The sequence below is a fragment of the Scomber scombrus genome, chromosome 16, assembly GCF_963691925.1.
Source record: "Scomber scombrus chromosome 16, fScoSco1.1, whole genome shotgun sequence".
Lineage (NCBI taxonomy): Eukaryota > Metazoa > Chordata > Actinopteri > Scombriformes > Scombridae > Scomber > Scomber scombrus.
In genome coordinates this window covers 18,025,689-18,044,811 of record NC_084985.1, presented here as the reverse complement: position 1 = coordinate 18,044,811, position 19,123 = coordinate 18,025,689, and the positions used below count along the sequence as shown (strand labels likewise).

Here is a 19,123-nt window from a genome sequence, read left to right as displayed (position 1 = left end):
AAACGCTGATAAGTGTTTTCACAGTAAGAGCACAAATTACTCTCTCTACCTCTAATGCAAGTTAAGATGCGGTTGATGAGGTGGTGAACGATGTTTTTTTTTTACTTCATTGGAAAGTGCAGATACAGATAATAAACATGAAGAGATAGCAGTGACATGCATTAGATGTCCTGAGTCTGTTTTTAAAAAAATGTTTCAGATACAAACCATAAACCAATAGTCTGTCCATATGCTTCATATACAGTACATGAATCATTCTTATGTACATCCTATTATCTACTTATACTGTATGAAGGCATATACTAGTATTTGCTCTGTTAGGATGCTAACTGCATTTTGTTATAGTGGTACCTACGGCGTCTAAATTTAATCTTATTTAATCTACTCTAAAAGATAAACAATCTCAATGTAATGAAATAAGGCTTACAGTACAATATTAGTCCAATGTGATTACCGGATTACTACTTTAAAATCAAGTGAAACTGGATTTCAAAACAATAAAGACATACATAGTTTATTGAGATCAACACAGGTCATGTATTAATTAATTATTAACATGATATCTAGGCTACACTCCTCTGGATATATTGTGGTCTGCTGAGAACCACTAATAATGAATTAATCAGATTGAAAGAAAAAAGAAAAAAAGGCCCAAACCCACAGACTCAGAGATCCATTTACTTGAGCTCCAGCATAGCTTTCCTCTGATCTTTCCCACTTACCATACTTGCTTCTTCCACTCAGTAAGGCAAATTAGACTTTTCAGAGTCAGAGCAACTTAGGAAAGGATCAACATTTCACACTTTTTTTAACAAGCTGTTTCTTTCCCCTCATTCACTATTCCTCTCTTCCAGCTCTCTAGCTCGCTGCATTTTAACTGATGAAAATGGCAGCCCTGGTTGCTGTGTATCACCATATCTGAACGTGTGAAAACATTTTACATGATTACATTCCTATGTGTAAACGTGTAAAATCATTTCGATCAAATGAATTCAAATGTTTGAATGTGTGAAAAATATCTGAACAAATACATTACATTACGTCTACCCCTGGCGGAGTGCTTACTCAGCACTGTTCACGCTCTAACAATGCACAAAGACACACAAAAAAACAAAGCAACACACAGACACATCACCCAGGGACATAAATAGTGTAAATGTGGAAAACAGTCCTCCTCTGCACACAGATTCTAGCAAACTGACACAAAAAACAAGAGACATAATACCATCTAATGCAATGTTTCTGTCACATAATGCATATAAAGTATTTTCACTCACACGCACACACACAAACACACACCTACACACAAACATTCCTGCGTGAGACTTCATGTCCCGGGCTGTGCCTTTCTCAGCGGATCTAATCCAAACCCCTGCTGCTAAATCTGACAGGGACAGAGTGTGACTGTAGTTGTGTGTGTGTGTGTGTGTGTGTGTGTGTGTGTGTGTGTGTGTGTGTGTGTGTGTGTGTGTGTGTGTGTGTGTGTGTGTGTGTGTGTGTGTGTGTGTGTGTAAAAGAGAGAACAAGAGAGAGTGTGGTGGAGATGGAAGCAAAATAGCTAATTTGCTGTGTGCCTTTTTGTACAAGAAGTGCACAACTCCTGCACACACTGACTTTTCATCTGCTTGTTTGCTTTGATGTGACTCCAGAGTAACTCATTTATACGTGTAATTTTCTCACCTGCCGTCTCTCTCAGCAGCTCCGCCCTCGATGACGGTCTTGACAAAGATGCCCAGTTTCTCCAGGCCTGCATCTGCACCAACACCCATGCCTATTATACTGATCCCCAGGCCATCTTCATCTGGAAACATACAGAACACACAACAACATGTGTGAGTGTGTATGTGCATACGATGATGTTCAGCATTTGGGATCCAATCAATACATCAGCACCAAACCAAAAATGGCTTCCAGAAATACAAAGTCAGATGGAGTGATGGACAGTTTTTTCATTCATCAAAAACTGATGAATGAATATGCTTACAAAAATAGACAGAAAAATTATTGATTTATTAATGGGAAAAAGGGGAAGCAGCGTTTACTAAACTCACGCTGGACTTCACATAAATAGGACATGTGCAGGATGGGAAATTCCCTTTCAGTGTAGCATTTGTCCCTTTCCATCCTACATTAATTATTCACAAGTTGTTAGGGTTACATAACAGGGAATGGATGCTGAAATGCTACAAAATAAAGTCATTCTATTTTGGGTCCATGGCCATATTAGGCTTGTGAGTAGCAAAACCTCAAGAGGCAAAGACAAGTGAGGAGGTAGCTCATGCTGGGGAAGTGGACTTGGATGTCTTTTAGAGCTAAATAAGCAGATGATGTTTTTATAGCATGCCATTAAAATTTAACAAATAAAGTACCCAGATGGACACCTCACATATATCATGATAATCAAAGAAATTTCACACCTTAATAATAAAAAATGTGACATCCTACATGTGGGCGAATCTGTCCACTGGGTAACCAACAGGATCCACCTCCTACTTAATGATTTTCTCATATTTTCCTTCCCACCTTTCTCCAGCTCTACAGGGAACAGCTCCAGTTTCTCCACCCTCTTCTCCAGCTCATACTCAGCGGAGGAGGCTACAGGATCCACCTCCTCATTACGACGGTCATAGTCCTCATTGGAATAAGTGTTGAACACCTGAAAAGGAAGCACAAGGAGTTAGTGGTAGTTGGGCACACCAGTTTAAATAAAGCAGTTCCACCACATCAGCATTATTTTAGATGTTTATGGAAGTGTGAGAGTTATTATACAGTTCTAAATGGGTTAAATCAAAGAACAGGTTTTTGTTTTCACATAAAAAGTTGGGTATAGTAACAATTACAGCTCCTGCAAATAAGACACCTTTACTCTTTTGATGATTACAGTGGGTTCTCTGCAGGCGAGAGGGTACTGCTGCTACTTTACAAGTTTCTGAATATAGATGGAAGTTTAAAAAAAAGGGCTTTTAATCTTCCCAACCATGCAAAAGACAACTCTTCTTTTAAGCATTATCTACACAACATCGCTGACAACTTCAGAGTAAACAGAGCTCCTTATAGCAAAGCTACAACCACGACCATAAATCAGCCCATTCACCAATAACAAACTGTAAGTCAGGGAAGCATTAGGTAAAGATGTGGGCTAGTGATGCTTTTCTCTTCCTGTGAGAGGCTGCACCTCACAATAACCACTGCAAGAGTCAGCTGTCACTTCACATCTCATCCCAAGCCACGCACTCTCTCTCTCTCACTGCTCTGTGCATTGAGGAGGAAGAGGAAGAAGAGGAGGAGGAGGAGGAGGAGAAGGAGAGAGGGAGAGAAGCTGACTCCAACGTGCATGCTCTCGTTATGTCTGTAGTGCGGTGCTCTGCAGAACGCCGGCTGTTAGTGCTAAAAAAAGCAGTACAGTGGTAAGCATAATGTTTACGAGGATGCGTAAGCACGCTTACGTGTCTTTCAGTCAGAAACGCCCACAATGACTGCAGCTGCTGTTATCAAGATCTGAAAAGAAGTGCCACATCAGTTTATCATCCTATCAATGACAATTTGTGATCACATGAATCTCAGCTACCAGCTACAGCAGGTGAGGGGAATGAACTATCACACACACGTCACTGGGGATACATATCACACGACTCTCATTCCCAAAGTTTTACTCCATCTGCTCTGCTGTAGTGTCATCGAGCAAGACAGTCACTGCCTAACAGCTACTCTGTGCCCCGGCCTCTTTAAAAGGGCCGGAAGAGGAAATATATTCTCCAGTGGGGATCAATAAGGTGTCATGTCACAAAGCATGTATTGACTAAAGCCTAAAGCCAGATTTACGTTTGTCACTTAGCGTGTGTGCAGAAATGGGGCGAGATCTCAGCTATGTAAGGTCATGACACGTACCATAAGCAACGCCTGCTTCATGAATCAATATTTAAGTATTGTTAGGACTGTGAAGGACAATGATAATGAGGGAAAACAAGTTCAGTTCACATAAAAAATGCTTGAATTTGTCAATCAAGACTTTTAGTTAAAGGTTTTTTCACTCTGTACTAATGTAGCTGATGTGGCATGGGTTTGAGTAATACCATACCACATGGTGATAATGATGCAAGGAACAGAAATAGTTTTAAAATGGTGGTGTGTTGAACAGACAGTGTTCTGGCTGTACACACAGCTTGGGCATATTGATGTAGCATGACGCTGCTAGGGTTGTTTTTTATCCTTTCCTGTGTGTGAGCCTGCGTGAGCTCTATCCATGACCTCCCTGTCATCAATCATTTAGTGTGATCAACAGCCCTGCATTATTAACGCTAACACACACACAGACACACACACACACACAAGCACACACATGCACTGATACCCACACACCCCTCTCAAACACACATTGCTGACAAATGCTAACACCAGCATTTGCACTGTCCTGGACGTCCTGGACCCGATGCTACCGTTGGCAGCCAGTACACTCTCTAATGGGCTCTCTCAGTCACTGTACGCTATCTACAAATACAATTAACCTGTGGCTAGTCACTGGAGAGAAAGAGGGAGAGAGAGAGTAGGTCATGAGGAGAGAGATGAGGACAGATGAGGGTGGATGTGTAAGAGAAAGTGCAGTGAGAGACACAGATAAGAGAGGGGTAGGAGGACTAAAAAAATGAGAGACGAATGAAGGGAAAAAGCAACGGATGGACAAGAGCGACAGCGATGGACAGAGGGAGTGACAAGATGAATGAAACAGCGTGCATGAGGGAAATAAGAATAGGTAGGCAGGAAGAGAGTGAAAGAAAAACAGAGAGAGAGGACGGCATCAAACAGAAATCATTCACCCACCAGATGAAGAAACTTGACTGTTATCTGACCCTGCAAGAAACTGCAAGATCTCTGGGTTGTTTGAACACCATCGGGTATCCCAGTGAGGAAAATCCATGTTCAGTCAGTTTGGGAAATATAAAGGCTCACAAAGAAAGACCACAGTTCAAAAAGCTCAAAAAAAAAAAAAAAAGATTAAAAAGGGATCAAAAAGGTAGAATAGCTTCTGTAATGTAAAGGTTAATCAGTGCAGCCTGATAACTAATTCAACAGATGTCTTCTCATCCTGCTTCAGGTTTGCATTGAATTGAGCAAAATGTTCACATTTCTCTTCTAAGATAAGTTGTGTAATACTTTATCTTCTTGTTGTCAGACAATAATTGGATTCTGCTCAGCCAAAAAAAAGCACATTATGACCTGAAGTAAAAGGAGAGATAAGAAAAAAAGCAGATAGAAAGAGAGAATGTGATCATGTTTAACCTTGGCAGTCTGGTAGGATATTACTGCCTGCTGCTTGTATTACTGCAGGGAGTTAAAAGACGGCAAGAATACAGGACCAGACATTAAGCTGGAAACCATGACTGATAAATGTAGAGCAGACAGTTAGTGCCACCATTGTTCACACATATATAATGGCCATGTTCAACATATACAGCAGTATTACCCTTGCCATTTAATTAACTGTATATATACACATGTGTATAATTTTTAAGTGCAGGTTTCTCTGACAAAAGGTTATTATTTTTTAGGATGCACAATTTAGGTGAAGTTGGTTAAATGTATTTTATTTGACATGGGAATCACAATAGTAATACAAGCAGCAGATGCACTATGTTTAGTGTTTGTAGTGAAGCACTAATTTACGACACCTGTCCACAGGAGGTTTTAAAAAAGTTAAAATGTAAAGAAAAAATAAGGAAAAATAAGAGAGAAAACAAGGATTCATACACGACAAGTACATACATAAAAGTACAGGTGTTGTTTCTCTTTTAGGCATGTTTTGCATTTCAATTCAGCGGGTTGACGGTTCCATAGTTTTGCTCCTTTAACAGAAAAGTGATTGTCCACATGAGGTTTTGAACCTTGAACTGCAACAGTTAAACTTAGTTAAGGCCATTGAGGGAGCATGATCATGTAACTTTGGAAACTGAACATTTTCTGTTTCTTAAAAATGTGACAATGATGTTTGTCTTTGTATCCATGAGTTTTATTGCTTAGCCATATAGTGATAAGATTGGTTTTATAGTTGATTGTGAGGCCTGTAACCAGGTAGTGATGCAGTATGATAGGTGTGAGAACATCATGGCATGCATGTAGAGCTATTATTCACCTGTTTATCAAATTTTAGAACTTGGCAATGCTGACACAGCCTAACATTTTCTGTGCATAGACAGTCTCAAGAGATAAAATAAAACTTGACAGCTCCATCAAATGTACTATGATGCATATCAATATATTGACCCACATAATCCAATAAAGCGATCCCTGGAAACAGCAGTGTCAGAGCATCACAACTTTAGTGTGAAATCTATATCCTCATCACATCAAGATGACGGATACCTACAAATTTTCCTCTTTCACGCAAACAGTTGGTGTGTGCCGAAGCAGATCATTACACTCAACTGTAATTCGATTTTTATCGAAAGAGGAAGCACACAAGGACAACTACTAAAAATGGAATCAGACTGGAGTATAATGGCCAGTCTCCCCATGTGGCGCCCCTCTGGAATTGAATGGAAATAGTCTTTTGGAGGATTAAACAATACATAAGCATTTACATGTAAATATATTCCTTTCCACTGCCTGCACTTTCTTTCAAGCTGAACACTTTGGGTGAAAACTCCTTCTCCTGACAAAAGTCATATTTTTTACTATTAATATAAAACAGGCTTATTTTTAGATGGCTGATCACATATATTTAAAATAACAGAGTGGAATTTTAAATAGTTTTATAGATTCTAGGGTACTGAAGTCTTATGCGAACATCTTTGTGTTAATACAAAAAAAAAAACTTAATGTAAAACTTTTATTCATGGTTTATGCATTCACATGCTTATTGGAGTTAGGGAGTTTTTCGACTTCAGTGTGTTCATGAGTTTGTCGTTACAACTGGATGCTATGAAGATGTGCTGTATTTTGTCCCAGACTTGTTATCAGGGTTAATAGTAATTAATAACTTTTCTAACTAATCTAGGTCACTAGGTTTCAATACCATATTATAAATTACATGACGTTTGTTCATCTGCCATGTTTTTACGAATGTGATGTCAACTTTTGACTAACAGATTTTTCAGATTATTTTGCCACTACATGAATGCTACATTTCACAACCATAGCATTATGGCATTATAACGGCTAGTTTAGATTGGGGGCAACATGCACCCTTCTCTTATCTAATCTTACAGTAACTCTTTCATAATCATACCGATTCTCATCCACTAACAAACTCATGTACTCACATACAATACACATGCAGTCTCTGAGATCTGATAATGACTGCCTCTCCTCTCTCTCACTTTGTCATCCCTCCGTGTATCAACCGATATCTTTCCTTTTCCTCTGCTGATACTCATCCCTCCTCCACATGACACACTGATAGATGCCCTTGATACCACACACACACACACACACACACACACACACACACACACACACACACACACACACACACACACACACACACACACACACACACACACACACACACACACACACACACACACACACACACACACACACACACACACACACACACACACACACACAAACACACACACACGGCCTGGCAGTCTTGTTATCTGATCTCCAGGTCTCACAGGAGGAGGTTTTGGTTCAACTCTTCTGAAATACAGGTTTTCTGACATCTGTGGAGGCTGCTGCAGCTGCTAAGACACTGCAGATACAGCCACTGACTTCGATAAAGCCAAGAAGTGCCTCTTCCCTGTCCCTGTGTTTGTATATGGGTGTTTGAGTGTTTATGCTGAAAATGCACATCAGGTATTTCAGCGATAACAATAGAGAAAGATGAGTGTGTATGAATATGCAGCCGTGTACATGTCTGTACATGTATTTATATATATGCTAAGCTGGCATGCTGAAGATACTTTTCAAATACTGGATGAAAACCCAACAACCACATCATGACTGTCAGTCAGTCTGTCTGGATGTCTGTTGGGCTAGCTAGGTTGCTCCCCTCTGGGACGGAGGAGCTGGGAATAACCGAGGGCCTGCTAAGTCACAGGGGAGGAGAAGTAACGGGAGCACAACAGAACATGGGGGTAAGGTTGGATGAGAAATGGTAAAAAGAGAGAGAATATTTAAAGGGGGAGAAGTAGAGGGAGAAGGGAGACTAGTTCAAAGAAGGCATCAAAACTTTGGACAAGAGATAGGAAGAGATGCAAAAAGCTTTCAGATGATGAGAAAATGGAGGAGTAGTAAATGAAAAGGAGGAATCAAGTTTACAGAAGATGGGAGGTGATATCCACCGAGCGAGAGAAACAGAATGACTCATATGATTCATGGTTTACAGCAGCAGCAGACAGAGAGGCTATTGAGGAGTGAAACTGCAAAAAACGAAAGAAATAAAGGTGCAGGCAAGGCTAGGGGTAATTTGCACAAGGGATGTTTGGGTTCCTGCCTCAGATGTCACGGCATGGCGCCCATGCCCGGCCAACCGCCTCTGATGGTATTAAACTGGGCCTTTGGTGTGTCCGTGCCATTGACATCACCCGCCCAGGAGAAATGTTCTTACAGCTGTGGCACGAGCCCAGCAAACCCTGCAGTGGATTAACTACAGCCTGACAAACACACACACACACACACACACACAGAATCTGCTCTGCTGCGACAGCTCAGCACATTTGCATTCCATTAGGTCTACCTATGGCCATACACCTAAATGCACGCACACACACACCATGCTGGAGAGCTGACAGGTGCTGAGGAAAGTGTCTGAGCACTGAGGGGATGAGACAGTTGCTGATGATGGAAATGAATTAATGTCTTGCAAGAACAGACCGAGACTGACAGATATAAAGAGGTGGAGGTGGGAAGAAGAAGGAGTGAGAAAAGGAGAGAAACAAACAGAGACAGACAGTATGTGGTTTATTATAAACATAAGCAAGGACGTACAGTCAGTTTGAGGAAAAAGTTCCTGTCATCTTTGAATCCATCACCCCCATGTGAGGAAGTGACACTGGCATTTGATTTGTCGTTGAAAGCCACGATCTCACAAGTCAGCGCTTCTTTTTTTAACCTCAGATTCAGCTTCTGCATACAGAGTAGACACGTACTGTCCATACAAGATAACATCTTGAAAAGAGAAACGCAGCCAATGTACTCTCTTCTAATGTTATTACGATTTTGTTTATCTTTCAATCTAACTGAGTAAACCACGTTTTTTTGGCTGCCGTCTCTGAAACCTGCTTGTTTCACTCTTGAGAAACACATTTCCTTCCACCATTTGTGGCACACTACCACCAGGTGCCATGATGACTCCCAGCAACAAACTGAGTGGAGAGCCAACTACTGGACAGGGAGAGAGAGAGAGAGAGAGAGAGAGAGAGAGAGAGAGAGAGAGAGAGAGAGAGAGAGAGAGAGAGAGAGAGAGAGAGAGAGAGAGAGAGAGAGAGAGAGAGAGGAGAGAGGGAGAGAGGGAGAGAGAGAGAGAGAGAGAGAGAGACAGACAGACAGAAAGAGAGAGACACAGAGAGAGAGAGGTCAGATTAAAACAGGGGGGCAGAGAATAGTAAACAACTGCGACTGAATGACTGCAGACAATGCCGTGCTTTGTGTCATGTCTTGGTCATGGCTGGGATCAGAAATAGCACAACAACAACATGTTGCTTGTTATAGTACATGCCCACTATCTAATTCATTAGGCTGCAGCAATGACTTGGCACAGTTTGGGTTCACACTCAGTTTTCATATTCTACACTGCATAATGACCACCCTGTGTGATGTGGACTACTGTGTTTGTGCACATGGACAAAAATCAGTCCATGGTTAGACATTTGGGTATCTTATTAAGTGAAATTTCAGACAGTTCATCTTAGTGGTGTTCCTGGTTCACTGTAAACAGGAACAGTGCAACAGTCTGGGCCTTCCTCTGCACGTACTGAGAACATTGTGTCACTGAGACAGTGCGCTCTGTGCAGTTTTTTTTACAGCTATAAAAGTTGCTAACGCACTGATGATATCATTAGGGGACCAGATTGGGTAGGTTGGGGTTGGGTGATGGTTCATGATAAAATCCACTGTGGCAACTGACCAGCCTCAGAACCCACAAGGCACGTCTCGCCTTTCCTGGATCATTAAAAATGCATCCCCCAGGGAGGATCGGGTGGCACAGAAACAAGCAAACAAAAACACCACTGCATTAATAATAGAGTGACTAAGCACGCACAAATACGCACACATCAAACCACAGTTTGGAGTAGTTGTTCACGTCAGAGATAAGAGAGGAAGGAAAAATCCATTCATGGCTTGACTACAACATAAAACATAATATCTTATGAATGTTTGAGCTGTTTATGAACATTTACATCAACGTTTTGACTGCAAATACCCACAGTACATAATAATATATAAAGCTGCACAAATCCTGCATGCTTGATAATTTGTAAGAAGTCTAGCGGTTAGTCGAGATTTTCGATTTAGCCGCCTGAAAAGAAGCTTAACCAAAATACTGTCAAATACCGACTGTCGTTCTGACTGTCGCTGTTTTTACTGTTCAAACCAAAATGTCAGCTGTTATATAGCTGCTGTCACAAAGTGTTTGAACTCTCTCCAAAAAAAAAATCCTGCTCTGTCCCATTATGCCCAGCCATAGATTATAATAATTAGCAAGTTGACAGCCAGCTTCACTCAGCTCACAGAGGGAAAACATGAGAATTCAGTGGAGAAAGGAGAAGAACTGGGTGCTCAAGAGCTCCCCACTTGAGAGATATTAAGAAAGTCATGTAATGCAAATAATATAGTAGCTGTACTTTTAAGCATGACTGCAACATCTGTCATTGGGATTGCAAAACTAATTTTCATCTAAAAAAAGACATCAACAATACACTATGCTGAAGGAGGCTAAGCAATGCTGTTGCAGAGCTACATAATATTTACAAATGACATTGCTTAAGTCCATGTCAGCATTGGGTCCAAAATTTGAGCTATGTTGTTACACATATATCATCAGCCAGAAAGACAGACTGCCCTAAAGTAGAGTAATCCTTTCCATCAGAAAACGCGGTCAGAGAGCAAAGGGCCTGGCTGGAGGCCATCTCATTTCAGCTTGGGAAACACAAGACTATATGAGGGGACGCTCCAGATAAAGATGCTGTTAGAGTCATGCAGATTTTTACTGCTGCTGCATGTAGAAAACAACATGGTTGGATTTAAACTGTCATGTAGTGTAGTGAAGACATGACAGAAGTTACTTCTTGACAAAAAGCTGGGAGCCTCGATAACTGTCTCTTAATGCCTGGCACATTTGTGGAATGGCAACGGAAAGGGTGTTGGTTGGCATTTTTCTCTGGTTTTAAGTCTTTATGTTCTTTCATGCTCCAGTAAAGTACGAGATGAGTCTCTAAATTGGATTGATGTACTGCAGCCTGAGATGCAAGCCTGCATACAGCAAAAGTACACAGAGAAAATGTGTGTAGGTTGTTTTTGCAAACAAATGTCTGTAGTGGAATCTAATCTGCCAGCATGAACATGCCTGTCTGTGCCAAATGACTCAATGACCTCATATCCCCCTGTGCATACCACACGCAGGAAACTTCATCTCCAAATTCAAAATATTCATCAAGAAATATTTACACCATACAGACATTTATACACCACTGAAAAATAATGAGCACGGCCATCCTTTATATGCTGTGGAACAAAAGACATTCAGAGAAATCTTCAGTGTTGCAGCTACAAAATAATTGTCACAGAGAGGAAGAGATGACACACATCTATCATATTGATTATGGCTCCCAGCTCAGATCCATGCTACTCAGCATTCCAGTAACGGTGCAGCAGCAGAATCTAATGGACAAAACGCCAGTCTCTTTGATCCAGTAACTGACAGCATGCATAGCGCAAGGGCTGATTACAGAGCCACTTCAGCAGCCATTTAACCGGTGCTCCACTCATCACGTCTTAATTCCATTAAGATATCACATTGTCTGGACTGATGAAAACGCTGTTGCTCTACACGCACACAAAGTATAATTAAAAAAAGACAATATAAATGCCTTCCGCGTAGAGAGGAGAAAGGAAAACTAGAGGAGACTGACACAGCAGAGTGCGAGCAGTGGCAGAAGACCACTTCAGTCAAACTCCTGGGGTGCGGCTCAACAAGGAAAGAAAACAAACGCAATGCGTGCCGAAAAGTTAGTAACAAGTGTGAGATAGCTATAAACCTCTGGATCTGTGTGCAAAGACATATCAGCTGCAAGGAATGTAATACTTTGAAAATAGTGCATGAGAAGATTGAACCTACTTCAATGCCACTACATCAGTCTATGTGCCTCAGACTGAACTACCAACTTGGAGGTACTGGTGTCAAGGATAAAAACCAGTTGCTTGAATGAACATGAGATCTGATTCTTTTCTGTAGGTCAGCGCCTTCGGGAATGCAGGCTGCCTTCGCCTCTGCTAGCCCACAGCAGTCACTTCTCACTGGGTCACAATCTTTCAGTTCAGTGTAAGGATGCAGAAATAATCTTTAATAAAACATTGTTTAACATGTATCTGTTGTGTTACTAACTAGATTTCAAAATTCCAAGCCAGAGTAATCAAATTAATAATAGGCTTCTTTGAGCAGAAAAAAATACTATCTAATGTTCATCTGGCGTCTATCATTCTCAAACAGAAGTACTCAGCGTTCATGTTTACAAAATGCTGCCAAAAACTGATTCTGTGTCATCTTTTCCCAGTGGCTGCCATGATGATTTGTAAATCAATTACGGTTTCAAAGCTAGGATGTTGAAATGATTTATCTGCTTTACAGAGCAGGACTAAGACATATTACACTAAGAGGAGGGAAGTATAAGATTAAAAGATTGTGTGTGTTTTTTTTTTCAAGGTCTTCTCTGCAGTCTCCTCCCACAAGGGTCAAGCTGGACTCGTGCGGGGCAGAGGGCTGAGAAAATAGCTTTGTCTCTCTCACTATATAGACGAACAAAGACAGAACCCTGTTTGTTCCTCATGTGCAGAGAGGAGGTGGGCGTATATTGGAGAAGTGGGAGGGGTGCATGTCTAATTGTGCGTGCGTCTGTGTGAAGAGGAGGGGTGGGGGGCAGTGCCTCTCTTGAATATTCCATATGATGAACGAGCGTCAGTCCTTTTCATACAAAACAGGAGCCTTGAAAGGACAGACAACAGAGGGGCATATTCACCGTCTGTTTGACCTAAATGTGGTAACGAGCTTTGTAGTGCTCGAATTTGCTCAATAGTGACAATAAAATTTGCAGAATTTGTCTCAAACCTATTTTTCAAATTGTCAAAAATAGGTTTTGTAGTATCTTTAATGAAATATATAATGCTTAGTAGCATGAACAATAATATGCTAAATGTTACTTTGTGTATTTAAGCCAGATAATGCAAGAATTAAACGTGAATATAACTTCTGTTCAAATGTGTTTTCAGGCACGTGTGTTGAGTCCTGAGAGGGAGGAGCGAAAGGACACATTATTTCAGAGACAGTACAGGATAATTAGTTAGCCAACATCACTTTTTCACCTCAGAATAACTGGGCTAATTGTCCTGGTTCGTTACAGCATGTTAATAGGATTGATCCTCAACCTGTGGCATGTTTGTGTTAGCTCCAAACCCCACATACATACATACACTTCACTCTCTCAATCACCACCCTTCATGTGTTTAATCTACACAACAAACACACACATCACATACATAAATCTGAGGAATAAAAACAGATTTCACGGACAAATTAAATAAAAACTCCTAAAGCATGTTGTTTACTACTAAAAAATCTAAGCTTAGATTCCAAATACTTGAGGATAAAGACTGAAAAATATTTCTCATAATCTTCCAAATCCATTTTCCCAATCCACAAACAACACTAGCCTCATTGTGTCCAACTCAGTACTGAAAACAGTATTGAAATACTTCAAAGCAGATGATGTAACAAATACTGGGAATAGATAAATCTATAGAACAACAACAACCAAAAAAATGGAACAGGCCTGTTACCAGGGATATGAAACTCTGTGGGAAATTGGCATCATGGTTGAGTTTTCGCTGTAAACAAAGACCTTGTTGTTTCATTAGTACAAATCTTATTGTGGTGAGCTGTAACTAGCATTTCTCCCTCCTCCGTATAAACACTGTGCATGTGCTTGAAATCTTCCGCCATAAGTTTACTGATATATCACTGAGCATAGCAGACACAACAAGGTTACACATAAGACAATAGGTCCTACTATATACTATATATACAGTCTATTTGACAGATTAATGTAGACTCTGTCACTGCTATATACAAAACATCCTCATCAAATAGTCAGATAAATGGCTTTCTTGATTTAAAAGACAGTGATGAAACTGCTTGAGAAAAACAAACACAGCATCTAGTGTGAAAACTGTGTGGGTGCAGCACCAGCATGACTAACACATGCACAGATGTTCTGCTTATGAACATGTCGATTTCCCTGCAGGGCTAGGCTTTGACCCTCAAACTCTGCATCATAAAATAGCTACAACCCCTGCCATCAGAGAGCCACAGCTATAAGAAATGATAATTTGCCATTTTATCTACCATGTACCAGAATATTGTAATGGAGGAAAATATAAATATATGAGAGCTCAGTATAAAAGGTTTTATATGTATATGGATTACTGAAGTCAGATAATTTTATCATGATCATATTATATGACCTCATAAAAATGTAAGTGAAAACCTGAGCTAACAACAATGACTAGTTCAACAGTAACTATAAATATGAGGCCATAAAAAGAAGGCACTGAATATAATATAAGCTCTCTGTTGTTTTAACCTACTTTTGATAAGAGCCGCACAAGGGCTTTTATGTTGGATTGTGTTACGTGTGTTTACACAATTTAGGCTTCCACAACAGTTCTGTACCGCACCCAACTTACTATAATTGGAGCAGTGCTGAAGCAAATCTTCCGCTTTGCAGGGATGTCATCTTTGTTTTCTTCTGGCAGACCAGGAATCTCTGTCAGATCAGAGCCTGGGTCATAGACAATATCTTCGTCGTCTCCGTAGAGGTCATCCTCAGGATCTGTGCAGCTTTCTCCCCAACCTTGGTAACAGGCATCTCCATCTGCGTTAAAAATCACTCGCTCATTCCCAGCGTATTCCTCATCCACTTCATCCACCTGGTCCTTGGGAGATTCAGAGGTTTTTTCTTCTCTTGTAGCATCCCGGTCCTCCTGGCTCTCCCCAAGTGGTGTGGTCGGGGTCGGTAGAGGATCAGGGGTGGCGTCCTCGAAAGCTTTGTTGGTAACCACTGCATCATCTGAAGGTTTTGAAGCTTTGGACACCATTAGATCCTCAATATATTTTTTTGTCTCTGTGGTTTTCTCCTCTTCTTCACATGATCCATTGACCTGGCTTCCATTAATGGTGGCACCAGAGAGACGCTGTCTGTCTGCGCCTGTTGTTCCATCAGGTTTGTCTTGGGCTTCCTCCTCTTTTGGAGCTGGTTTCAACTCTGCAGTCTCTGCCCCAGGACTGGGGCTCAGGAGGTCCTCAGAGGATGAGGATGTGGGCAACTTTCCCCCTATCCTGCTCCGGTAGGTTCCCTGAACTGGAGATTGTCGTGAATCATCCTCACTGACATCACCTCCCTGGCGATTGAATCCATCTGGTGAGTACAGGGCCCGTCTGCTGACTCCTCTGTAGAGCGCACCCTGACTGTGGTGGTCGACATTTTCAAAAACAGCACTGAGTTGACTAACAGTTGGCGATGACGCCTCTGTTCTGGAGCAAAGTGAGTCCAACGAGTCTGTGCTGCCTCGATTGGACCTTGAACCTCGCCAATCATCCAGGTGCTCATGGGAACCCCTTTTATCACGTCCGCCGGGAAAGACTGGTGATTGGGACTGGTCACGTAACTGCTGTTCAAACAGCTTCCTGGTTTCAGAGAACTTTGCTCCAGCACCTCCAACCCTTTCGGCTGATGAGGAATGCTGGAGTCTTATCACTGTTCCGTCAGCCTTGTTGATGAAGTTGGTGGGCTTGACTAGCTTCTGTGGTGAGGATTCTTCTCGACCCCTGGTCTTAGCTGCTGTAGGTTCTGTGCCCATCTGCATGAACATGTCCTTGATGCGGCTGACATGGCCGCCATACTGGCGACCCCTTGGTTGTTTCACCCGTTCGAGGTCTTTGGGCTTTGAGTCTCCATCAATCCGAGGCTGGTCAAAGGCCTTCTTGAGTGCCTGAAACTCAGCCCGGTAGGCATTGCGGTGGGGGGAGGCACTCCGGAGGCTGGTCCTCTCCCCCGAGGCCTCCGTCTTCAGCATGATGATGTCTTTGGATTCAGAGGGGATGTCAGCATTGCCGTGACCTCATTAGAACGTGGGAGTAAGGAGTCTCGTTTGACCTACTGCAGCGCTGTCTAATCGGATCCAGCTGATGTAGTTATATAGTTCCTTTAGGCCCGTTCACACCTGCAGAGACAGAGACATTTAGTAACACTGCATGAATAAGTGAGTTCAAGATAGGTGACTAAACATTCACACAATAACACATTTACGGCAAATTAAGCACAATACAAAAACTTAAAGAGGGGCTTTCTAATCAAAAGTCTGGTTAAAGAGCTTAAAGAGAGCTCATTTCCCCCTTCCATCAATGACAGCACTCAGAAACACGGTGGCCACATGAATTGCAGATGCTGATGTGTAACATAAAAGCTCTTAATACAAGACAACTAGTTACAAAAGCATATTGGACTCTCAAAGCACTCTGATTATGTTGTCTATTAGGCATTGCTAGGCTATTTACATTCTAAAATCAATACTTATCAGAGACATCAGTATAAAAATGTAAGCATCCTATGTTTAAACTAGTGCTATACTCTGAAATATTGTGCTTTCTTCTTTGTTTCTTTCTCTCAATCTCTTCCCCTTCCTCTATTTTCTATAGTAAGCAGTGACCCTTGTACACTGCCACATCCCGTGGCTCTCTAAACCAATACTGACATTATGGTTGCTTCTAAAAAATGCCAGCTGTCTGACAAAGCAATACATGCCCGACAAAACCTGACTTCACAGGGAAAAATGTTGTTGAATGCACCAAAAGATGTCTTGATGCCACCCACAGACAAAATATAAAACATTTCATAAACCGAAAGAGTTGCTGTTTAAATACTGAGATTATGCCTTTACCCATCCATTAGTGCATAAAAACAGGGTTAGAGCAGGGCTAGTATACTAGTTAAATATTCCATACTCACAGCCATTAATGTTTAATCCTGTTTGGCAATGCACAAATAGGGTGATGAAATATGACACAATAAAACTGAGATAAAAAAAACAACAACATTCATCTGGGACACAGAGGATCCATTCATCTAAGTTGTGCTGAAACCCACAGCCTTTATGGTGTGGATGCAGCAGCAACAGCAGCAGTGTCTGAAACCTGAATGTCCTGATTCAATAACCATCACCATGCTGGACTCTTGCCGATCCATGATAACACACCTATATGAAATCTTTGTGCAATATGTAGACCTATCTGAGGAACAGCCCGTGCTTCTATGGAGGACGATATCGCACAGAGGCAGATAAAGTTAGAGGTGAAAGATGAAAGGCTTTAATATTGAGGCTTTAATATTGTGTCAGTGGGTTCAGACAAACAGGCAGTGCCGCACATCAGCCCCACCGCACACAACATGACAGCTCAGGTTTCCCCCTCCTTCTGACACTGTTAAACATGTATTTCTTTACATCTGTCCTCCTGTACAGACCTCTGCAAAGATATAATTATGAAACGCGGAACACATATGATTCAAAAAACCAAGATCAAGTTCACTATTAACCACAAACCACAGCGATGTTGCTTCAATGTTACAAAAACAAAAGAGTCAGACTTACATTCATGGCTTCGGCTTCGATTGACTCGCGATATAAATGAACTGTAATCCAGAGGGTAAACCCGTGGAAAATACTGATGCTCTCGTTGCAAAACCTCTCGAAAATAACATTTCTATCCCACGCTTGTAAATAGTCCGGGACGGAATCGCCGCTACAGAGACGTTTGGACACACTGGAGCCGCTACAACGCCATTGCAGGCAGTGCGTGATGCTGCCAGACGCACAATAGGGGTGTCGGTGCAATTTGGCAGCTCATCTCACCGAGAGCTGCACTGTGGCTGCATTTGCAAGGTGACAGCGTCCGGTATACTTCTGCAGTATAGTAAAGTAAGCATACTTAACTGTAATGATAGTCGGCGATTTGCAAATGTAAAGCCTCATGTGACAGGTGTTAAAACCTGAACTGCAGTAATGGTTTGGTCCGATAATCTGCGCTGCGCGGAGGGGGTTTCTTTCAAAGAGCTGCAGTCTGGCATAAATACCAGCACACAGCAACTGTAACTTCACTAGCTGCTAATTGTTCATCAATGGGGTTTGGGTGGGGTAGAAGGGGTCAAGGGCCACGCAGGTTATGTGATGAGTTTTCAAATTAAGGATGCCCAAAGTGCGGGTAGGGGGACCACCAGGGGGCCTTGAGCAGTTTAGAAGGGGGTATAACTCAAAATTAAGCAAAGTTTGATTTCACTGTTAGTGCACAAGTAAGGGCTACAATTAAATATTATTTTCATTATTCTTTATTTTTAAGAATATATCTATCTTATCTTCTGTTATTCCAACCAACAGTCCAGAATCTTAAAATATTCAATTAACTGAAAAACATAACATTTTCACACTGGGAGAGCTGGAACCAGAGATTTTTTTAGCGATTGTCCTTTAAAAATAATGACTTAAACGATTAATCGAGTATCCAGATAACTGCCGATTAACTTTCTGGTGATTGACTAATCAACTAATGGTTGCAGTTTTGCATACATTAATCGAAAGAGAGAATATTGATAGAGCATTGCAAATGTTACTCCCTCAGGATGGAAAATGTATTAGATGTATAAATCAAATGCAATTCAATTAAATGCCCTACATAAATATATTAAAGTTGGCTACTGAACACAGTCAAAATGACTAAATGCATATCTTAAAAGATGCAGAGGTTTCTAAAGTTTGCAGTCTGTTTCCCCAATTACTCAACTAGCATTAATATTATATGAAAGAAGATTGTAAAGAGAGTAAAAATTATAGCTAGCTGGGTCACAAAGCAGTCAACAGA

The 19,123-nt window shown here is 41.3% G+C and overlaps 1 protein-coding gene across 1 annotated transcript in view; it reads right to left on the bottom strand.

Annotated features, from left to right (window-relative positions):
- ppp1r9a (protein phosphatase 1, regulatory subunit 9A) overlaps positions 1–18,014 on the bottom strand; it is a 44,773-nt gene extending 26,759 nt beyond the window's left edge. Inside the window, exons 1-4 of the mRNA XM_062436026.1 lie at positions 17,860–18,014; positions 14,899–16,434; positions 2,524–2,656; positions 1,681–1,801 (exon numbers count right to left, since the gene is read on the bottom strand). Coding sequence (XP_062292010.1) covers positions 1,681–1,801; positions 2,524–2,656; positions 14,899–16,287 — 1,643 coding nt within the window. The 5' untranslated portion in view covers positions 16,288–16,434; positions 17,860–18,014. The remainder of the gene's footprint in view (positions 1–1,680; positions 1,802–2,523; positions 2,657–14,898; positions 16,435–17,859) is intronic.
- Positions 18,015–19,123: the final 1,109 nt, after the last annotated feature.